This window comes from Metarhizium robertsii (genome assembly GCF_000187425.2).
Source record: "Metarhizium robertsii ARSEF 23 chromosome Unknown MAA_Scf_6, whole genome shotgun sequence".
Classification (NCBI taxonomy): domain Eukaryota; kingdom Fungi; phylum Ascomycota; class Sordariomycetes; order Hypocreales; family Clavicipitaceae; genus Metarhizium; species Metarhizium robertsii.
Genome location: NW_011942204.1, coordinates 1,356,547 through 1,379,305, shown reverse-complemented (window position 1 = coordinate 1,379,305; position 22,759 = coordinate 1,356,547). Strand labels below are relative to the sequence as shown.

Sequence of the window (22,759 nt, the reverse complement as noted above, 5' to 3'; positions counted from 1 at the left end):
CTGTTGTCTCGGCCACCTTCTTCTACCTCATGCATCATCAGATTCCTCACACGGGTATTCCACTTGGATTTTTTTCATCCTAAATCCCTCATCTTCTCACTCTTGTTCCTCCACGACAGGCAGCCCATTTTCAGAATGTTCAATTGGGCAAAGCAACAGTATGTCAGGCTCTTTGCTATCCGTTAAGCCACTTTGCTTCATACTCTGATGTCGCCCGCTGTTCCCCGCCATTGTGCATCGCGAGTCACCCAGCTAACCATCGGTTGTTGTCGTTGTCCCATCTTAGGTTGGCCAACGTCGCAGGCACTCAGGAGCCCATCTATGGCGCTTCGGCGATCAGATCCGTGGCTGAAGAAGCCAAGGAGACGCCCTTTACCGAACTGACCCGCGATGACTTGAAGTGGGTGGCCATGGAGTCGACATGTGTAGAGACCCAGAGCTTCTACCTGGTGTCGGATGAGGGCCACATCGGTCTTGCACAGGTCATCTACAGCAACGTTGCGTATGTCTACCTGGTCCTGCGTAAACAACATGCAGCCGCCATATGCCATGGCTAAACTTTTCCCTCTTCCTTGCTAACGCGCCGCACCCCGAGCTAAGTGGCATGCGAACTACTTGCCAGTTCAACTCCAAGATCTTCTCCAAAGACCCTTCCAAACCCCACCTATGGTGCTCAACGCCTCTGAACAACTTCGAATTCAACGAGGACAAGACCTCCTGCTACGCCGACGACTGCGCGCTCGAGCTCTCTAAAGATGGAAACGAATACACCATCAAGAGCATGAACGACCCGAGGTCGATCGTCAACCTCAAGATCACCAGGACTGCTCCTGGCTTCAAGGCCGGCAAGAGCGGCACGACAAAGTATGGCACCGACCTCGAGAACCCCTGGGGGACCATGCGCCACGCTTTCTGGCCTCGCTGTGCGGCCGAGGGCACCATCACCACTCCCGATGGCCCCATTGACTTCAAGGGCCAGGCCATGTACTCGTTCGCTCTGCAGGGCATGAAGCCGCACCACGCCGCCGGCAAGTGGAACTTTGCTAACTTCCAGGGTCCCAACTACTCGGCCATCATGATGGAGTTCACCACCCCGCCTTCTTACGGCTCAACATTGGTCAATGTGGGAGGTATTGTCAAGGATGGTCAGATCATCACCGCGGGCCCCGGCCACGAGGCCATCCATACCGACGTCAAGAACGATTCGGAGAACGAGTGGCCCGAGCCCAGTTCTGTCAAGTTTGAATGGACAGGCAACAAGACGGACGCCAAGCCCGTCAGCGCTGTCCTGGAAGGGCCGCTCGGAGAACGGACGGACCGCGTGGACGTCATGGCCGAGGTACCTGGCTTTGTCAAGACGATTGTGGCCGCGGCGGCGGGAACCAAGCCATACATCTATCAGGTAAGGATGTTCTTTTTCTATTTTCATTTCTATTCATTTCTCTCTCTTTATTTTATATTTTATATTATTTTTATTTTTTAAAAGTTGCTCAGTGAGATGGGCTCACTAACAACAACTTGCAGTATGCGCCAAAGATGACCCTCAAGCTCAAGATTGGAGACGAAGAAGTCACCGAAGAGGGCCAGCTATTCATGGAAGCTACGTTCATCACCGAATAAGCTAAACTAAGACCAACCAACCAACAAGTGGGGAAGGAAATTAACAGCAATAGGGTTTAATTGTTTGCACTTCGAAGAGATGGAAGAAACGACTGCATGCATCATCGTGTTGGGTAAATACACTCTAATAAATGAGAACAGGCGTTGGAGACGGCATTGGTCACTCGCTTTGATATATCCCTTGGTCCCAGCATACCGGCAAAACTTTTGATCTTTTTTTCTTTCAAGGTTTTGGTTTTGGTACTATGCCGAGCATTATACAGGTACAATATTTAATACTAACGCTACACTGGACTTTTATTCGCAGGCGGGGAGGATGACATCAAGGCAATTGCGACGTGATGGATTCGGCCGTGAAAATGTAGTAAGCCACTCCTACTCGGCCCTCTTGTAGCTCCAAGAAAAGATAAAAATAAATGGCCGTGGCTGGCCGCGACCAGATCGAACGACGTTACCAAACTCCCGCAACCGGACGGGCGCCAACCACACAAGGCCAAGAAAACAACATCTCCACCATCACGGCACGCAGCCAGCCTCTCTGTGTTCGGAGCAAAGCTCCATGGGAAGTCCAGTATCATGTTGCAGAAAATAGAGCCTCAGTATGATGGCCATCACGAAAGGATCTGGCCGGGTAGAAAGAACCAAAAAAAAAAAAAAGAGACAAAAAAATTCTCCGGTCAGTACATTCACAGCAAGGCAATTCCCATGCCATCAATGGTCCCCAACACCCGCCATCAAACAAATCCCACAGGCCGCATTCCAGCCGCACAACAAAGCATATCCGGTACGGATCGGGCGACAAGGTTTCCAGGCTTGAAAGCCGCGCCCCATGCGCTCAAAATCCAATCGACATGTCCTGGTGTTTATTTTTGTTCCCCTCCTCGCATTGATTCTCTTCTTCATCCACGTCCCCTTGCTGTCTTGGCTTTTTTTTTTTCACTTCTGATTCATCTTTTTTTTCTTTTTTTAAAAAAATAGTATTATTATTCACTCGCTGTCCCGGATCTCATGGACATGTTGGAGCCGTACGAGCCCGAGTTCCCGTCGCCGCTCAACCCACGCCGCACTACGCCGGTGCGCGCGCGCGAGGCCCGGGCCAGGACCAACGTGAGCGTGAGCCCGACGCAGCGGCTGCTGAGGTACAGGGCCGCGGAGGCGTGGCGCTCACACAAGATGCTGCAGGAGGCGAGGGAGTACGAGAGGCGGCTGAGGGAGACGATTGCCTGGAGGGAGGTACGTCTTTTTTTGTTCCCTGACCCTTTGATTTGCCCGAGTGACGTCTGGTGGGTGCTGATGCGTTTGGCTCTGGGTAGGAGGCGGCTGGGCTGCGGCCAGACGGCAAAAGGCAGCCGCTCGACGGCCTCGACGGACGGGATGCCAGGGCCGAACGGGGCGAGCAGGGCGAGACGGAGCACCAGTTCCATGGGCCGGCCTTGAGCTTCTTGACGCCGCGGCGGGTGGCGCTGGCGGTGGGCTTGATGAGGAGATTCCCTGTTCCCGGCTGGTTCAGGTGCGAGAGGCCTCCTCAGGAGCGGGATTGTTGATTCGAAAATGGGGGCGATGGGATGGTATACGTTACAAAAGTGATGGCACGGGGATTTATATTTTTTTTATTTTGGTATCGTTTTTCAGGTGAAAAATAAGTTGATAAGAACATGGAGGGGGCTGGTCCCATTCTATAAGGAGGAAGGGGAGGTTTTTGTTTACCTCCGTCCTCCGGTCTCTATTTTATTAGTATACATTAATCTCATGGTGGTTATTGCTTCTCTTTTGAATCTTTACTCTTGACGTCGTGATTTGCGTTTGTGCCGTCTCCGTGCTTCTGCGTCTGCTGCTGCTGCTGCTGCTGCTCGTCGGCCTTCTGAAGCGCCTGCTCGACCTGCCATATCGCCCTCTCTAGCTCAATCTCCAGCGCAGGGATATCCAGACTCTCCGAGAACGACGTGACCTGTTCCTGCGTCAAGAGTAGCCGCTCCTTGTCGACTGGCGAGACCGACGCCGCAAGCTTGGGCGCCTGGCCATACAGTTTGTCCAGCGTAGACGATGGCGCGGGTTTGAGCAGCTTCTGCTCGACGAGCCATTGGATGTGTTTGCCGCCGGCGATGGCGCGCCAGTGCGACCAGGCGCGGTACACGAGGTAGAAGAACGGCAGGTTAGGGATTCTTGCAAAGCATCGTTGTCAGCTGCGCGGTTTGAGAAAAAGTTGACCGTGGATATGCTCACATGGGCACCAACGCAAAGGGCAGCGTTATGGGCATCCCGACAAAACACCACATCAACCGCCGCCGGTGCAAACCCTCCCTCTCGCCGGCCAGCTGGCCCGTCACCCGTAGCACATCCTCGTCGCGCAGGACGCTTCCCGGATACACCAGCTCGACCTTCTCCCTGCCCTCGATTTCGTCTTGCCTGCGGCGCGTCGACAGCGGCGGCACGCTCTTGAGCCCCCATTCCTCGTAGGGGATCCTTCGAAAGGCGTGGTTCCCGTACTCGACCACCTTCTTCTGCCAGCCCGAGGGCTTCTTTTCCCATTCGGACCATTTGCGCGCGGCGAAGGCGGTGCCGCGGTCGAGCAGCGACGTGTTGGGCGGCGACGTCGTTGCGTGCAGGCGCTGGGCGTAGAGAAACGTGCGCCGCGTGGAGAGGGGGAGGAGGAAGATGCGCATCTTGGGAGGGGGATACGGACTGCGGACCAAGGTTCCAATTGATGGTCGTGGGAGGAGGGAGTATTCTCCTTTTTCGGTTGCGTCTCTCGGTGGTGGCGACTTGGAGTGCAGCAGTGTTTGCAACGCACTACGCTAAGTGGCTACCCAATTATTCCTCCATTGCGACGAGAACCAAAAGAGTCTAAGTCGAGTGTTGGTCTTGTCTTGGTCGTCGAGCAAGGTCGGTGGGTTGTAGGAAGAGTTGCTTGTAGTTGCCCAGCGATGCTGGACTGAAGGCGGCTTGCGACCGACTTGACGGTATTTGGGCGACGAGTCGACGACGACGACGCAGTACTGCACTGATGTCATGTCACAGCTGGGCAGACAACCCAGATACTATCTAAGGTATGTACTTAGTAGTTAGCAGAAGTAATATGGGGTAAATTACCTACTGCTACCTAATAATTAATAGCTTGCTTCACATTGGATCTAGTGGAGGCGTCTCCACCATCGCACCTCGGTCCACACCTGCACGTCTGGAGCCACCCGATGGCCAAGACTCGCACACCTGCAACTGGAGCCGGCATTGGTTGGTAGTTAACTCATTCATCAACCATTTTTATTCAAAAGAAATTTTATCTGAGTGGAAGTCGGCCTTCGGGCCCTGTCTATCATCGTTGCCAATAAATCTTTACAAAAAAACGCCCAACTTGTCTGGTATCCAACCCTGCAGCCTTCGCTACTCAATCGTGTTGTCATTGCTCACCCACTTCTTCCACTCCTCGTTCGCCAACAGTCGCATCATCGACGCCTTGTCCAGCGTCACCAATATCTCATAATCCGAATGCAGCTTTCCTGGTAGCACAAGTCCAGCGCCCATATTCCACTGTGGCTGCGCGCGACGCACGGCATCAGCTGTTCTTCCACCTGAACTTGACTTGCCCTCGGGCTTTAATCCTGGAAACCAAAATACAACATCGGCTCCCAAATGGCGCCAAGAGTTGAAGATGAAGTCCGAAGGCTCTTGAGGATCCAGATTGATACCGACAAATCGAGGATCCGGGGCAGCTCGAAACATGGCTGTCCGTTTGTCAACAAAGCCCTTGTCAATGGCTGTTATTGCCGAGTCGATGGAGCATATCAGTTTGCCCAGCAGCTCGTCCGCTGTCGCAGCCGAGGCTGGTGAGGCCTTTGTACATGACTGCTGGCTACTAATCACCACATGATCGTCCATGTTGGCGCAAATTCTGGGCATGCACACCGCATTGCTTGCATACCCAAGTAGTCTGCCTTGATACGCACATTTTTTCCAGCTTGCTGGGACGAGAAGGTGTGTCTTGTCTGTTAAGCTGTCTTTGTTTAAGTTGGTAGGATTTGGGGCAGACGGCTCTCGCGGCTGATGGCCCGCGAGTCGTGCAGCGGTACAGAAGCTCCACACGACACCCGCCAGACAGGCAAAGGTCCTAACATGGCTCCCACTCCAATTCTGCGCCACCGCGTGAAGGGCCCTAATCTTCTCCTCGCTGAACTTGAATATGCGGCCCGTCTTAGGGACATCGGCAAGAGATGGCACCCGCTCTCGGCGGGTACATGGGGCGGTTGGTCCCGTCGGCTGGGGAAGAAGGGTGTATTCGGGACAATCCTTCATCAGGTCCTCAAAGGACGACTCGAGTAAAGCAGTCGTTTCGCTCTCGGGAATATCCACGTCTATATTGGCGGGGTATTCAAACTTGTTAGCCTGGCCATTTTCGACACCATTCTTGACTGCATACTCGGCGACACTTTTAACACCAGCCCTAACACCGTCCTCGATACCATTCTGGGCAGCCGTCTCGTCGCGGCGGGTGAAGGCGGCAAAGATCGATATGAAGCTGTGCATGCCAATGCCATCTGTAATGGAGTGGTGGAAGTAGAAGCACAGCAATAGACCGCCGCCTCGGATAATGCGTGCATGAACCTCAGTAACAGGCACTCCGGGCCCGTTTTCCGTCAAGTCATACGGCAGGTCGAAACAGGGCCCTACAAATGCCTTGCAGGGGAAACCCTGTGCCTTGAGCTCGGGGTAGCTCCAGCTAAACAACGACTCCTCACATTGTCGATTATCAAAAAATTTGAAAGACACTTTATCATTTTTCGTCGTGGAAAGGTGCACTGTCCCCTTGGTCCGGCCAAGATATATCTTTCCCGCAAAGTGAGGGAAATGGTTGCATGCAAGCTTGAGCCGGTTTTGGATGTGAGTGCGCAGCTTGTCGAAGCCGTCCAGCCGCTCGTCGATTGGAAAGCAAAACACTTGCCGGACATAAGCTCGCATTGCAACCTGGTTCCAGGTGCCGAGCAGGCGGAGGTTCCCCGGATTTGAGACCATCTTAGCCGCCGGAATGGTGGCACGGAGGTCTATTGTTCCGGGCATGGTTTTTGTTTTTTTGTCTTTTCTCCTCCAACCTCGCTTCACGGGCCAGGCCCAGCACTTTTTGTTTTCCTTGTCTGCCCGCTCTCGGTTCGGCGTCCTCTTCGGGGAGGAAAGATGGTTTGGGTGCCGCTGCAATCTTTGCCCCTCGGGCGGTCCAGCGACTTGGGCCAGAGCCAGCTCTGCGCCGTCTCCTCTGTTGTCCGTATGGTAGAAGGTGAGCCAACAAGTTTCGCCTATCTCAGCTGGTAAGGCAAATAAGGCTTGCTTGGAATATCACTCAATGGGGAAGAGAAAAGTGAAAGTAAGGAAAGAAATCAAGAACCATGCGCAACCAAGGGCGAAGTAAGCTTAGCGTTTGATCGGGATGGTTGAAGAGAAGAGAGAGAAAAAAGAAAAAAAAGAAAAAGAGGAATCCCTCTTACGAAAAGAGAACGACCGAGGTAGAGGTTTTTATTACTTTTACGAAAAATGAATGCTCGAGTGGTGAAGACTCCTTGGGCAGCTGTGAATTATCAAGTTTGTCGCTCCATGGCGGGACTGGGAACCGGGACTAGGACTGTGACTGAGTCGCCCCTTCCGCAGGAAAAAGCAGACATTTGTTCAACCCGGGTGCCCAAAAGGAAGGCACTGTCCAGTTTCACGCAAACTGCATGTACGCACTGAGTCCAGAAGCCCGGAGCCAGCACTCAAGAATCACTGGTGCTTCAAACGCCCCAGCCTTGCACCATGCGCAGGGCGAACAGCCAAGGCGAACAGCCAAGGCGAACATCCAGGGCGAGCATCACAACTCGAGCACCCTCGCCGAGCATGTTCGCCCCAGAGCCTCTCTAGTCGACATTCTGATGCTGCACTCTGGAAAAGCGGCTTCGGTGGCCAGCGAATCGACAAGGCCGTCTCGACGCTGTCATCACTGCGCACCGGCGTGTTCGGCATCTCTTCAGTGTTCAGCAACAAACCATCCCGGTCCATGGTTACAACTACACAGTGCCCTTGTGGGACTGCGCCAAGCCATATCATGGACGACACAGTCGGTCACTGTACTCGGTGCCGCCAGCCAGCTCCGGACCTCTTTGTGACATGGACCGTGTTCCCACCTTGTCCGCTCGTCCTCTGCTGCATCTGGTCTCTGGCACGGGGAGCGGAGGCAGGGCACGGAGCGAGTGCCATTGTTGCAAAGCGCACACGCAAGAAAAACCCCCCCCCCTCTACGGAGTACTCCGTGCAGCAAATGAACCTCCGGGGTAAAACAGGAGGAAAGAGGGTCACACATGTTCACCCGTTCACAGAATAATGTGCTCCATGGAGTAGTCCGTGACGGGAAGGCAAAACGGAAAACGAATGGCGGCCAACGGCAATCGAGGCCAGGCCCCCCCCCCCCCCCTTGGTCAAACTCGAAATTGGTTATCTTGCTGCTTTTCCGCAACACGATGCCCCAAAATGGCACCGTGCGTCCAGATCGCCTTTCTCGTCACACTGCCCGTTGTGCGACCATCAGAGTCACGCAGCGACGGGTGAAACATCAGCCACTGCTGGAAACGCGGCAATGCTACGCACAAGTCACATATGAAATGTTATAATCCAATTCGTGCGAGCCATCATATCACACAAACACTGACTCGCATTTCCGCATCTGGGCACTCTTTTCTGGCAAATCCCGACTGGCAATTTCACCGCAGGCCATCTGGCCCCACCAGGCTCGCATTCACGGGAGCACGCCAAGATCCTTGTCATAGTAAAATAACCAACCTATGCCCAATAGGGATGGATATATATAATAAAATAACCAAGCTATTCCCAATAGGGGCGGATGGTTTAGTGGTATAATACTCCCTTAGCAAGTTTCCGTTTACGGATTCGTGATTGGGAGTGGTCCGGGGTTCGATTCCCCGTTCGTCCATTGAGGTGGTATTGAGCCCACCATTATACCTTCATTTTTTTAATTTTTTTTTCGGGCTGCTTTTCGCCAAGACTGGTTGCTCTTGGGGCTGTGTTACGCCTAGCGCACTGCTCGACCTTGCGCCATGGTATATGTAGGCTCAGTGAAGTCTTGAATGAGAACAGGGTGATGTTTTGCCGCGAGCAGACGGGCAATATTGTGGCAACATTTTGCCCAAGGCATGTGTGATGCTGTGTGCCGTATTGACCTGGGATGCTGCCCCGTCAATCTTTTGCTGCCCAAATGGCGCGACTTTGGAAACAGCCATGTTTCTATCTGTCACATACAACTTGTCTCTCGTTGCTTTTTATGTTTCGATTCAACGTGTTTGCCATGTGACTAATGCACAACGCCGTCATTCCCTTTTATACGTAGTAGTAGTAGTACTGTATTAATTATGTAGTGACATCTATTGCATGAGCCATGTCTCATCCAGGGCGCGTGTTTGCTTCTTCATTGACCAATAAGCTTCGTCATTTGTCTTCACCGGGCTTTGGACTCTTACTCCGGCTTCTTGTCGACCCCTTGCCTACGATTTTCTCAGCCCACTTCCATGACGACGGGCTGAGCCGCCCTTGCGTCCCGTCCTTTGTCGGCTGCGTCGGCTGGTGCCTTTGTTTACCAACCTTTCCGTCTTCATGGGTTTCTATTTCGCTCTCGTTTTCACTGTCCACCCAGTCTCGCTCACTCCACGTCATCGAGTCAGCTCTGTCCGACGACCCGAGACGAGGAGGTAGTGACGAGAGATCGCCGTCTGGTTTCTTCCGCAATTCAGGGACCTCGTCCAGTGCTTCTCGCGCCTCTCGCGCCTCGCTGGTCTCGCCGGCGCCCGGCTCTTCCGATGAGTCAGGGCTGCCCGCGCCGTCTTGACCAAGTTGGCCCAACCGTTTAACTTCCCGACCATCAGCATCCGGCGACCGGTGAGATGCAAATGCCCGCTCTACGTTTGGTTCCTCGTCATCTCGCATCCGCGCAGCCTCCGAGTCACTAAAATGTGCGTCCACCAAGTGCTTCACGACAGGCCAGCCGTGAGCGTTAGCAAACATGCGGCGCACAATGATGTTGTTGTGTGCGTCCGGTTCTAGCTTGACCAGCACTTTGCGCCAAGAAAGATCACGATGATAGCCTCTGGCAATCTTTTCTTCTACCCGCATGCTCGAACCGTCCACTACTTCGGCCGGATGTTTGTCTGGGTTGGTGTGGACTGTGTCGTCATAGTCCCTTGCCGACTCCATGGAATCTGCGTGGTTTATTGAAGGGTAAGGTGACGATGAATCGCTTTGCTGGTGCGACGTTGCAGACATCTTCCCGGACGTCCTGCGACGGACAAGGGTCGACTGCCGCTTTTTCATGGGAGGAGGGGGTATGTCACTTGGATGGTATACCCGGTCGTGGAAAATGGTTCTGGGACGCTTTGATGGATCAAGCAGGTATTCTGTGGTGGGTAAGCTGGGGTTGAGAAGATCGCCGGCGGATTCGAAGAATGTAGTTTTGGGCGGTGCAGTCATCCCATCCACATCCTCTTCCATCTCGTGCCCTGTGGTCGCTTTGCCGGGTTTCCGGTCGCTTATATCCGTGATGCTCGAGTTGGTGGTGTCAGAATCGTTGGTTGGCATTGTCTGGCCGCGTCGCAGAATCTTCTTTTGTTTGGCAGAGGTTACTTGGGGCTTGGGAGGCTCGTTGCTCTTGAAGAGATTGAAGAAGCCGGCCAAAGGCGAGAGGTGAGCTGCATCACCACCAGTGTCGGAGGGGACATCGTCGTCCCCATTGAATGGTCGAGGCACTGAGCGGATGCTTGCTCTATCATCCTCGTTCATGGCGTCGTCTGAGGGCTGCGGAACCTGGCGCATGCTCCCCCTCGGTGTGCTTGTCCCAGAGTCACTTTGCTGTAGTTGCTCATCGGAGGGAAGCCTCTGTCTTTGCCGCGGGGACAGGATGTTTGTGCCAGTCAACTCTGCCCATCCGAACCCAACAACAGTTTCTACCAAGCCGGCATCTCGCCGAGCCTTTTCGACACGACCGAGACCTTGCCAATCCAAAAATAACAGACAGCTGGTGCGAAGGGGCACAATGCCATCATTGACAACATTGGAATAGACAGTTCGGTTTCTGAACTTTTTGAGGGCTACATGTGCAGGGCCAGTAGGCAAAATGCGCAACAGAGGTTTAGACTCAGCTTGTGATTCGCCGTATACCTTTTTGTGTGCGGACTCGCCAAGATTGCTTACAAGGGCTCCCCATCCACTTCGAGCAATGGTTGGAGCCCTCCAGGTGAGACCGAGATCTTGGCCTGTCCGCCCGACTAGACCAAAGTCGAGGGCAAATTTGACGTACAGAGGGTTCTCATTACTCAAACCGAGGAATGGCGACGCCAAGGAGATAAAGTTGATTGGTTGAATGAGATCAAAGAAGTCGGGAGAGTGCTTCTGAATATATGCAATAGCATACGTCTGGATAAGACCACCAAGTGAATGCCCAACAAAGCTGATGCTTGTTATCTTGTAATGTCTGCATTGACTATCGTGCTTAGTTTTGGCAGCATCAGCTTGTATCGTGCTATGCTTATGCGCCGGCTTCGAATTAGGGGACTTTTGATGCTGGTGGCTGTGGCCGCCTCCCATAGCCTCGGCGAGACCTTCGACTGCCCCTTTACCAATGGGAAGAAAAGGCTGGTCGGGATACGTCATGGAGAGAACGTATCTTGACAATCTTTTGCCGAGGTACTTGATACCCTTTTCAGTTTTGGTGGCGTTTCCCGGATACCCGCGCACAATGACCTCTTCGTCATCGTCGTCATCGACCTCGTCATCGTCGCCTTCGCCCTTTTTCGTGTCTTCAGTTTTCGACTCGGTAGTAACTTCCTTCTTGGCTGCCTTTTCCTTTGCCCGTCTAGACTTCGCATCTATCCGTGCCTGCTTAGCAGCAACGTCAATGCTCTCTTTAATGTATAACATGTCGGCTCCTAGGTTACTGTGCAGCCCATGAGTTAAGATTACCAGATGAACCTTTTTCTTCTTTCGCTCCCCTATTGAACATGATTGGCACTTGTTGGTTCCTGAATCGCCTGTCTTGACCGTACTTTGTACAGGCTTGTCTGCACCTGAAGCTTCGACTCGTTTTTCGCACACATCGTCCCAGCCGGGGAGTCTTGGAGTATTCCAGAGCGTAGCTGTGTCCTCCACTTTCAGGTGGACTGCTCGAGAGAAGACACCTTTGGGCTGCGCAGGATGGTGCCCGTCCTTGGCTCCAATGCTCTGCTGGTGGTCACAAACACGGCCAGGCTGAGGTACCGCGCTTGAATTACCAACAATAGGCAATGTCTGGCTCAGGTTCAACGATTTGTAGTCTCGCGCCACCACGACCTCGAACCCTACGGCGGCCGAGGTCGAGAAGATGACCTGGGAGGCAACTTCGATAATCCAGCTAGCGCACTCATCGTCGTGCTCACAACTCTTGCCGAACCCGCCATGCCGCCCGGCACCAGCAGCCTGGCGGATATCGTCTGGGACGACGAGTTCGCACTCCCACGACCCTCCTGCCTTGAGCATAGGTTCAAACTCGGGGACTCCATAACGGCGGGGATTGGGATATTTCTCATTGGGGTTATAGTTGGAAGGGTAGGCCGAGACAGACAGCGTATACGGGCCGTGGACAAATGCAGCGCGCAGGGCAATAGTGGAAGTATTTCGGATCCGAACGTAGAGTTTCTCGGGTGACGGCAGGATTCGGTCCTGCGACGGTGTGTATGTGACGGTGTATCGGACGACTTCGCCAATCTTGACGCTGCCGACCTGATGCAGGAGGAGCATAATGATATGGTGGCCCTGGTTTTGCGACGGCCAAACTTTGAGCTCGCGCAGGCAATATCGGACAGGATCCCGGAGACGTAGATTCGAGCTTCGGCGTGGCAAGGTATGAAGGAGAAAAGTCGTGTCGCACAGGGGCTGAGGGAGAATGGCTTTCAACTGCACGCGAGCATCATAGACAGCACGTGGTCACCTTTGAGGATGCTGACGTCAAAGCACCAGCAGCTGCGGCATGTGCAGCACCGGCAGGCGCAAGCTGTCCAGGGATTTGGAGAGGAGAAGGGAGCCCTAGCACATGCCCTTCATGATGCGACAAGTTTTGGCAGCAAAATGCGAGTGTGACATGGAGGAAGATGCAAGTGTAATGAGAAAAGAGTGGTGGGAAGATGAACATGTGCCCGCCTGCTGCGAATGACTGACTACGGCTGCGGGTGCGGAATAGGAGGTGACTTACGGAGTACTAGCACTAGTAGAACAATTGTTGGAAGTGGGCCCCGCCGACCCTCGCGGGCTCACGCACTTCCTCTTGAGCTGTCAGCGGAACTCCGGAGAGAATGGCAAGTGCGAGAGGCAACCGATCCCGCTGCACCCGAAGAGGACTAGGCGCCCAGGGCCTTAGCTATACGGGAACTCGGATGCACGGAGCAGCATCTAGGCGTTTCAATCTCAACCGCCGTCGTCATCCATTTGAAAACGAAAAAAAAAAAAAAAATCGAGCGTACATACGGAGTATATTGTACGTGCTACCGAGCAATGAGCACTGCCAACATCCAACCAATCCGTCTGCCCCTCCAAATTGCTCCCTATTCACGTCAGTGCGCCGTGAAGTGGCTCCCGTTACACAACCCGACCTCATTTCCAGTCCAGCCAACTTGAGAACCTGACAACTCCTCCCTCCCCGTCCTCCATCAAGGCCCTGGCACCATCGTGCGCTGCTTTTCCTGCCTCTGCATGTCCCGTCATCTCGCACGTGTCGGCTGTGCATACAGAGTACGGGGTGCATGAATATCGTCCTGTCAAACCAGGCCGTCGTCTTGGCAGCCGTCATGGGGCACGCTTTCAGACTCGGACCTCCCACGAACTTTCCCCATGCTTCTTGGAGCCTCCTCAACCGATCGTCAAAGACATCCCTGCATCCAATATAATCGTAATATAGGCAGCTGTCAAGTCAATCGTCGCTCAAATTTGAGGGGAACATGGCTCCCTCCGTAGATTGAACCATCAACGGCATGCGGCCAGGCCACTCACTCACTCAAGTACAGAATCTTCCGCTTTGCTACAACCATGTCAGGTCAAGAACGCTACACGAAATGAGGTAGAAAAAGGAAAGAAAAACTCGTTTCAAAAGTCCAAAAAAGTTCTAGAATATACATCATAAACTCGTGAGAGCAAAATCTTAAGCGTGCCCAACCGTTGACTCCCCATCCGGAATCCCAGGCTCAACAAATGTCCTCCACTGCGAAACCCGATTCATCCCCTGTCCCGTGCCATTCAATCCGGCCAACTCGCTCGACTTGGGCCTGGTCTCCCTGCCTCTGCGCCAATGGCTTCGCGGTGGAGAATGGACCCTTGCCTCGTCTTCGTAATCCCTCGACATGCGCCGCCCCACGACTCTCTCGGCCCGCGGAGTATACGGCGATATATTGTACATTTCCGCCTCGACCGTATGGTGCCGCAGCGCAAGGGAAGGCGGGATGGGAACCGGGGCCGCAGGTACTGGTGGAGGAGGCACGCTCATGCCCACTGGGTAAATTGGTCCTGCGGCCGGAGGAGATCCGAAGCCGGATCGGGTTTCTGATAGACGATCTGCCAGTCGTCGTTCTTGAGAGGTCTCTAAACGTCCCCGTGAACGCCGAGTATCACCGTACTCGGGTCTGTCGTGTACTGCTGTCGTTTGTGTTTGGGGTCTGTAGTGTCCCCCCCGTCTGTAATTCTCATTCATATAATGCTCTGATGCGTTTCCAATGCCATGGATGTCTCCCAACCCACCCATCATACTGTAACTGTGCGGTTCGTCGTAATCACCCGTATACTGCAATTGACGAGCAAAGTCGGCGTCGAACGATTCCTGCTGTCGTCGCATGTGCATTTCCTCCTGGTACGTCCTTGGTCTTCGACGAACTGGCATCATCATAGGAGGAGGTTCTGTATGCCCTCGTAGTTCGGGTGGTGCAGGGGGGCCGTTGCCTCGGAATATGTCACCCAGGTCGCCTCTGATACTAGGAATCGGAATATTCATATCGTTCAAGAAGTCGGCGCGGCGATCGTCATCATTGAACCAGGGACAATCGCAGTTTTTCCACTTTATGCCGCAAATCATGCAGAACTCAGCACCGCACCGACTATACATTGTCAGCAGAAGTTTCACCTTTCCTAAAGCAGGAAGCTGGCGAAGAAGTGGGCTTACCATGTCATATGGTTACAACCCTCTTTCAGCTCTACCAAAGCCTTGCACCTGTAGCACCGCTTCCACCCTTCTTCTTTCGCCTGGGCAAGAATATCCGCCGTCTCTGGGTCGTTCGGACACGACGTAGCTCCATGCCATCGGGTGTTGCATGCGCAACATACCTTGGTTCTGCACCTACTACATCTTCCTACTTTGCGGCCGTCCTCGCGCTTAATGTTGGACGGTTTGATCCATTCTCCGCATTTTCGGGCCGGACAGTAAACTCGATTCTTGGTTGAGTATTCTGCGAATTTACGATTCCAAGTCTTCTTGAAGGCATGATCGAAAAGTCGTTCAACATGCTTTAGAGGAATATGGTCTGTCGTGCAGCATCGAGGAGGCATGTGTTGCGGATCGGTGACGGAAAGCCTAAAGATGCGTTCAAGGCATGGACGGCACATGTAATGCCCGCATCTTAACTTGGAGGCTTTGGATGTTGACACGTCACCCATACAGATGACACAATCAACACTGCGTTTTCATTTAGTTCTGTTCGTCGTAATTCGCGCGACTTCGACATGGTGAAAGACTGACCGTTTCTTTGGCACCTTTGCCTCCTTCAGGTGCTTATCCGGACTCTCCTGTCGCACTGTCTGCGCCCCAAATATACTCCCGATGATGCTAGAAGGACCACCCGATACGGATCCAGCCCTACTCCGGCTGAATCTTCGAGTTTTCGGCTGGTCAAGCTGTATAATCTCAGCGGACCTGTGACGTCTATGCACTAGCGGCCTGCCACATATGTATAATTAGAACCCGAGCGACACAGCTCTCCATGACTTGAAACATACCTGTTGGACGAAATCGGCGGCCGGGAATCTTCAATCACATCAGGAACGTGATGAACTCTCTCGCGACGAGACGAAACACTTCGATCAGGCGTCCTTGATGATGCAATGGCTGCGGAGCCACCCTCACTAGCAGCATAGTACCTCCGCGACCCGCCATCTTCGTCCCCATACGGCTTCCTCCTTCTCCTACGATATCTCCTATCTGAAGATGACTCGATATACTCATCTCGGCTCGACTGACCACGCTCTCTGTACCTGGCCGGCTCCTCCTCGAGCTCCTCAACAACCTCTATGTGATCACAATCATAATCATCTCCATACGCAAGGCCGCTTGTGGCCGAGGAATGGGCCGAGTATTCTGCTCCCCCCCTCGTCCTTCCATATCCCGGAGACACGTCCCTCGCCGAATGCCTCCTCACAAGCGGGACCTCATACCGGTCGTCTGGAGCGAGACAATTAACAGGTCTTCGATACGCGGCATCTGTTGCAGACCTTGTTAAACCGATTACAGGCGCTGGCGCTGAGGGAGGCGGCATGGTTGAGGAGGCAGAAGCAGCAGCAAAGTACTCGTTTGGCTCCGGGCTCCTTAAACTTGAATAGCGTCGTCGTCGAGATGTCGTCCTACGCGGGGAGCTATGTACCCCGTCGTCGAAAGCATGGGGCGGCGAATCGGGCGACTGGTCAGGCTTCGCTCTCAGGTCCAGAATGCGGTCGTCGTACCGTCTTGCTCGACGGGGGATATGATCGCCATCCACATCATCTAGGTGCGAAGGCCGCCTCATTCTCTAAACAGGCCCGGCGGTTGGTTTGTTGGGTTTTTGGGCCGTTAAGAAATTTCTCCTGGATGGCTTCGGGCAACCACGGGCTGAATATCCCACCACCACCACCACCACCCTGGCGCGATATGTCGATTGATTATGCACGCACTTTCCCCTCTGCCTGCTCTGGTTGGCTCGAAGTCGAGTAGGCGTAAGAATCGAAAAAGAAAATAAAAAGAAAAAATATATAGATGCGAAAGTACGGGCGAATAGAGAAGCAGCCCTGGGCGGCGGCGAACCAGTCGGGGGTTGTCTTGCCTGCATCAACCTACTGCAGCGTACGTCGTTGATTGGGGTTGGGCAGAGCGCGTGGTGCATTATAAGGCTTTGCCGAGCAGGAAATCCGCAGGGGAATGCGCCAAGTGAGAATAAAGAACACGAGCAATATTACCGCATGCAAGCTTTGACTCTTGGTGGTGTTGGTGTCGGGCCGCCACGCTATGATGTCCTCGCGTCTGAACAATGATGGATCAGAGAGCCCCCTCAGCATTTGAACCTTCGATGGCGCCTGTTCCCCCTGGCCGTCCGTCAGGCAGTTCGTCCAACACGCCGCCCAACACTCGGGAAGCACCAACAAGGCTAAGACCGGTGATGAGGAGAGATGGCCCGAGCCTGACAAAAAGGTGGTATGTTCACTTGAGCAACCCGCAGGCCGTGAGGGGTGACAGTGTGCCTGGCAAGTTGGGTCAAGTGCTCAGCGCGGATGGCTGCCCAGGCGTCTGGAGGTAGCGGTTGGTGCCCGCAAAGATGGATGAATAAAACCGGGGAGAAGGCCACACAAAGACAAGGAGCTTTTAGGCATGAACAAGACAAGACTCTGTTCACGCTCCAGCCGCCAGTGTCACCGGCGTCGCCCGTGTCACCAGCCTGTCGATTGAACAAAAAAAAAAGTCTGCTGTGATGAGGCCCTGCCTTTGGCGCTTTCCCCATGCACACTCGGTGGCTGCTCCTTCCGCCAGACGGAACAAAAGTTGGGTGGTTGGTGGTTGGCCACCTGGGAGCTTCCTCCTCTCCGCCGTCACGTGCGACGACGTCACGGCTCCATTGCTGAGCTGGCAAAGCTGTGAAACCTAACCCAAAACAATTCCCTCGCTCCTCAGGAAAGTCCGGCGAGGCATAAGGGACCAAAAAAAACACGGCCAAAATATCCCTCAGTCAGGCCATGCACACTCAGTGGACTTCTGCGGCGGGGAAGTCAGCGGTGGTCATTCGTCGATTCACTACCTTTCGGCACGGGCTGCCCTCCGTGACCTGACCCCGAGCTTGTGAGCCCGGAGGCACCGTTGTTCACGTGGACCAGCAACTGGAACCGATGACCCTGACCCTGACCTGAACATTTGGACGTAAAGTGGGGCCACGGCCCGGGCCTTGGGCGGGTCCAAGGAACGGACTGGTTCGCTGCATTTTTGATGCAACGGAACTGCGGCCGGACACTTAACTGACACACGTCGTGACTGAGAGGTTGCGACCATATTTTGGCACCCGGAATGGGGAAGCGGGTTGTGAATGCAGATGGTACCCGCTTCCATGAATATCGAAACTTCATCTGCCAGTGGCTACTTCATATCCGCCGACTGACACAGAGTACCGCAGAAAGCTTGGTGACAGTGGCGGTCACACTTGTGCGCCGACACACGACTTCACCTCCTTCTACGCAGCAGAATTCGCAACGCCATCATCGATCCTGACTCGATGCCAGACTATCTATCCTACATGAGTTTCTTCTTTCGGATTCGTGTCGAAGAAACCGACTCGGTGAGGGACCACCACCTATTGGGCTTCGTATTCTACGACCTGATAGCGAGCCCAATCTCCCTGATCAGCGAGTATAAGACGGAGTAGGCCAAACCCGTAACGGTAGCATCCTGAATCTCTCACTTCCGACCAACTTGGTGTGTTCATCGATGGGGACACGTCCAGGCCCGGGAATATCGACACGTCAAATTGTAACAATTTACTGCGAAGACTGCATTTGCTAATCTAATGGAAATTCTCCGAGGTACGGCCCAGAATAGGCTGCCACGACGTATTCTACCAGAACCAGGACCCGTCCCACTGCAACGGCACTTCTGGCCGGCTCACCGGTCTCCTGTGTAACCATTCTTCTTTTCGGCAGAAATCTCAGCACATGCACAGGTCCGTAAGCAAATTGACATGAAGACAGGGTCCAGGGGTTGAACACCCCGCATTTTATCCATTGACTGCAAGCCATTACGTACTTTATTATCCGGCGCTGATAGTCCATCGTTGTGACAGCACAAACCGTGGCTCCGTACCCGGGCCACACTAGTTCCGGCATGGCTGTCGAGATATCCCCGCATATTCACCAACAGTTGAAGAATATCCTTGTCTCAGCCTCACACTTTGCTCTCTACTTGATTTAAAATGGCAGGGAAACCCGCTCTTTGGTCGTGAGGTTGTGTATTAGTATGCATGTAGGATGTGGGCCACTTTTGGCAACTCGATTGCCCTGGTGGAAGCTATGAATGAGTACAGTCGCAAACTGCGCTGAGTTTGGCCGCAATCGATACAGCAGTAAACACAGCCACGCGTCTGGCTTGGTATGTATACAAAAATGCAACAATGCAACAACATCATGATTAGTCCAAAACATTCGTCATCCATCTCAAGTCATGATGTAGCCATGCTCAAGCGAGCCGTAACAGGCGAGCTTCGTTCGTAATATTCGACAGCTGGAGCACAAGTTGGTCCAATTGACAACTTAGCACCTTTCAGCCAGTGCAGAATAATTGCCGTCGTACCTCGGCCTCTTTAATAATTTCGACCGCCAGCCGCAAACTTGGTGCCAGGGATGCATAATTCTGCACCTCCATGATAACTTCATTGATAAGGTCGTCCAATGCTTTCTGATGAGGTACAATCGTGAGAAGTATGCCCATCAATGACGGCGACATGGATGAGCCCATTAATAGAAGCGTCTGGGCCATCATAGACAAAGTCCCTTGCCATATATAGGGCATATGCCCAGCGTGACTGCACATGTAGTTAATATCGTCGACATACCTCACACTTAGACATAGGTCAAAGGCGGCTAGCTTACTGCTCCGTAACGTGCTCCAACTGCCGCACTGATGCTTCCAGGCACTTGTGGCAACATTCGCGAACCGCCGGGTCCAAGACCGCTTGCTCGTTTTCCAGTACGGCCAAAATATAGGGGCGATAGATAATAGTTTTACAAGCATAGAAGCGTAAACGCAGGACCGCTTGGATCGGGTCATGTAGCATTGTGCGAGAGAAAGGAAACTGCAAGGGAGGCGGCAGGCCTTCATACCACTGAGTTAATTGGTAGTCCAGCTCTGCCACAACGGGTTCCAGACTAGTTGTCGATGACACAGAATCTTTGGAATATATGAGCTGGCTCGCTCGGTTAAGGAGTCTTCGCAAAGCAATCTCGGCGAGGAAGTACCATAGATCATCATGGCCAATTCGTGCCTGTCCCTGCTCCTCGCCCTCGAAACCGCCTGGCAGTCCAACGTTCTCCTCGAACTGCACAACTCCAGAGTGCGGCAAATCCAGTTCTGCAAGTAAATCGCTCTCAAACAAAAGCGTATTCCAGTATATTCTTTCCACCAGTTCTCGCTGCTTCTGTGGAATTCTGTTAGGGGCCATTAGGAGAAGTTGCAGCTTGGTGCTCGCCGTGCAAAGTAAGTTCCAAGCCTCAAGGGGCCGAACCAGGTAAAATAGATACGCCGCAGCAAGCAGATGGCATTGTGCCGCGAGGACATTGTTCGTCGTTATCATACCAGGAAGCAGCGACCAGGCAGCAGTGAAGTATTGCAACCCCGGCGGCTCTTGATGCGGCACAATACGGGATATACTTCCTCGGAGGCTTGCATCGCCAAGTGCTAGCACCAGTAACACGATACAACTCTCGGGGCCTTCCCGAAAGCCATTCGACAAAGCCGTTCTGTATTGACTTCGCCATGTATAAGGATTGACACAAGCATACCATATATTGACTCTATCAAAATATGCTTGAATGTATGCTTGTGTGTTTGAAAGGTCAACACATGGTGTTTTTGTTAGCGTGTGTAGAGGTTCTCGATCCATCTCTAGTTGCAACAGGATTTGAGGGTCGTACGGAGTAGAGACGAGGTCACGGATGAGAGGCCATTGAAGCAGGTGCATGGTTGCGTTTGTATGGCATCTTGGCATTGTTGAGATGTTTGTTCCAGTAGGGACACTAACCCATGTGCCCAGACCGCCATTGGGAATGGTAGGGGCCGTATTTGAAGAGTTTGACAGAAGGGCTTGGTCGCCGCCACTGGCAGTCCCATTACTGGTTGATGATGAACTTTGTGACATATGGAGGCCGCTGCCCTGGTTCGCGGCCAGGTTGATTTGCAGTAAATTTTCAATACGATTGAGTTGTTCGAGAATCAACTTGTCACCAGCGTCCAACTTGACACCAGGCTCGCGATAAACGCACTCGGCGCCCAATTCGGCGCATAATTTGCATTTTGGTTTACTGCCGTCGCAGCGAGACTTTCTAGACCGGCAGACTTCACACTGCCGGCAATGGAAATCCACATACGGAGTAAGCATTTGTGACACAAAACGGGCAGACGTGCATAGAGACTGTTTACTCACAGCAATAGTTGCTCTGCGCCGAGGATAATCGACGGTACAATCGCTTAATTTCCTCTTAAGCGAAGACAATAATCCATCGCTATTCGCCAGCTGGAGAGGAGTAGCAGGCGCCGTGTCTGGGGGCTGAAATAGTAGGCGTGACCTCGACATTGGGTTGTGGGCTTTGTCTCGGCCCGCACCCAAGGTCTGGTTCACCTTGAGACCATCGGGAGACGTGTTCATTATAGTAGTCATCCCACCCTATGAGGGCCGTCGAGGAACAAGCTGATATCCAAAAAGACGAGTATAGTACCTCGAGAAAGATGCAAAAGTTTAGGGTGTATATAAACCGTTTTTGAGAAACTCAGAGAGCGCATCGATATTGGAGGACGGATGCTGACGGATATGGGGGCCTCGGAAAGAACCAGAGCAACTTCGAGCAGTGTTAACAATCGGCATCTGTCGCCTCCGTGCCGTGCTCACTGGAGCATCGAGAAATTGAAACCCGCCGCCAATCCAACTCAGCGGAAACCCGATATTGTCAGGGTGAACACGGCTTCATATCGACGATGTCAGGAAATCGTGCTGACTGCCATTCACGGTGCTGGCAGAAGCACGAGCTAGGTGTTGCTGACGAACGGTTCGGCTCAAAGCTGACGCGAGCCGCAAACCACCAAGGTAGAGTCAACGGAGCCCCGCCGGGCTGGCTTTGGGCTCGGAACGTTAAGCAAATTGTGTGGTTGCTCCTCTCCCAGGTTTGCCTCTTTTAGGGACGATTGACAACCAGTTACGACCTGCATCGACGAACTGCAGGAGAAGCCTAGAAACAGATTAGAAGCCCATCGAACACAGGATTCAATGTCAAGACGGGGTAGCTTCAGTGTCTGACCAATTCACAATGAGAAAGTAAGCTTCAACGGTTGTTCTGTTGTCGCTCTTGGCCCGATTAAGATTTTAGAAGGAAGACCAGACCATGTGGGTTTTATGGGGTGACAGTCCGTGCGGTCGTTAACGAGCACTCAGGATGTGTGGGGATCAATCGGACATGGAGCCACATCAAGCACACTATGGATTTGTAGGAGTTGCCGTCACTTGGTATTCCGCGCTGTGGTGGTGCTGATGAGCGGAAGGTTGTGGAAGGTTTGGTTGGCGCTGTCATTGGGCGTTGTACGGTGCCTCTGGCCAAGAGTTCAGACCAGGAAATGGCAGCACTCCAATGCATGATGCGAGGACCAGCATCTGCCACTTTCACTACCATGGTCCGGTGGCCTCGCTGCTGCAGAGTGCCACGTAGAAAGGATAGACTCGCCGACTGGTCCGCAAGAAATGAGTTGGAGAGGAACTATCGAGATGTAATGGCTCGACGGTCTTGACACGACGGCGCTCGAGACACACCAAGTGGCGGAGGTGGCGTCTAGAAGCAGAAGGAGCAACCCACAATGCGTCCGAGTATATCCCTGGAGCAGGAGGCGACCTCAGCAGACCAGGTTCGATGAAGAGGAAGGAGCAGGCACCCAAGATTGTTGATCCAAACTAGAGCTCAAACGAGCATCATACAGCAGAACCGGAGAATCACCACGGACAAGCAGAATCTCGAAACGCTTCCTTACTACCTAGGTAGCTTGAGCCTTGCCGGAGTTCAAAACAAACACAGTTCTTGGCTTCTTGGCCCCTCCCCAGTGTTGTCTATCGTGGCTGGC

The 22,759-nt window shown here is 53.2% G+C and overlaps 7 protein-coding genes across 7 annotated transcripts; 2 read left to right on the top strand and 5 right to left on the bottom strand.

Annotated features, from left to right (window-relative positions):
* Positions 1 to 135: 135 nt before the first annotated feature.
* On the top strand, positions 136 to 1,620 carry MAA_06420 (Oxidative stress survival, Svf1-like protein; the record flags this gene model as incomplete). Its single annotated transcript, XM_007824418.1, has 4 exons — positions 136 to 158; positions 287 to 502; positions 601 to 1,402; positions 1,525 to 1,620. 4 exons carry the CDS (start codon positions 136 to 138, stop codon positions 1,618 to 1,620), a joined length of 1,137 nt encoding a protein of 378 aa, XP_007822609.1.
* A 1,014-nt stretch (positions 1,621 to 2,634) lies between these two features.
* MAA_11342 (WD40/YVTN repeat-like-containing domain protein) lies at positions 2,635 to 3,164 on the top strand (the record flags this gene model as incomplete). Its single annotated transcript, XM_011413330.1, has 2 exons — positions 2,635 to 2,853; positions 2,934 to 3,164. 2 exons carry the CDS (start codon positions 2,635 to 2,637, stop codon positions 3,162 to 3,164), a joined length of 450 nt encoding a protein of 149 aa, XP_011411632.1.
* Positions 3,165 to 3,376: 212 nt separating this feature from the next.
* On the bottom strand, positions 3,377 to 4,283 carry MAA_06421 (uncharacterized protein; the record flags this gene model as incomplete). Its single annotated transcript, XM_007824419.1, has 2 exons — positions 3,377 to 3,782; positions 3,844 to 4,283. The coding sequence occupies 2 exons, from the start codon at positions 4,281 to 4,283 to the stop codon at positions 3,377 to 3,379; spliced, it is 846 nt and encodes a 281-aa protein (XP_007822610.1).
* Positions 4,284 to 5,001: 718 nt separating this feature from the next.
* On the bottom strand, positions 5,002 to 6,672 carry MAA_06422 (anthranilate n-hydroxycinnamoyl/benzoyltransferase; the record flags this gene model as incomplete). The annotated part of the gene is made up of 1 exon (XM_007824420.1): positions 5,002 to 6,672. One exon carries the CDS (start codon positions 6,670 to 6,672, stop codon positions 5,002 to 5,004), a length of 1,671 nt encoding a protein of 556 aa, XP_007822611.1.
* Positions 6,673 to 9,081: 2,409 nt separating this feature from the next.
* Positions 9,082 to 12,417, bottom strand: MAA_11341 (Peptidase S8/S53, subtilisin/kexin/sedolisin; the record flags this gene model as incomplete). The annotated part of the gene is made up of 1 exon (XM_011413329.1): positions 9,082 to 12,417. The coding sequence occupies one exon, from the start codon at positions 12,415 to 12,417 to the stop codon at positions 9,082 to 9,084; it is 3,336 nt and encodes a 1,111-aa protein (XP_011411631.1).
* Positions 12,418 to 13,810: 1,393 nt separating this feature from the next.
* Positions 13,811 to 16,433, bottom strand: MAA_06423 (revertant of glycogen synthase kinase mutation; the record flags this gene model as incomplete). The annotated part of the gene is made up of 4 exons (XM_007824421.2): positions 13,811 to 14,756; positions 14,822 to 15,331; positions 15,395 to 15,592; positions 15,652 to 16,433. 4 exons carry the CDS (start codon positions 16,431 to 16,433, stop codon positions 13,811 to 13,813), a joined length of 2,436 nt encoding a protein of 811 aa, XP_007822612.2.
* Positions 16,434 to 19,201: 2,768 nt separating this feature from the next.
* MAA_06424 (C6 zinc finger domain-containing protein) lies at positions 19,202 to 21,302 on the bottom strand (the record flags this gene model as incomplete). Its single annotated transcript, XM_007824422.2, has 2 exons — positions 19,202 to 19,463; positions 19,531 to 21,302. 2 exons carry the CDS (start codon positions 21,300 to 21,302, stop codon positions 19,202 to 19,204), a joined length of 2,034 nt encoding a protein of 677 aa, XP_007822613.2.
* Between the last annotated feature and the right edge of the window lie 1,457 nt (positions 21,303 to 22,759).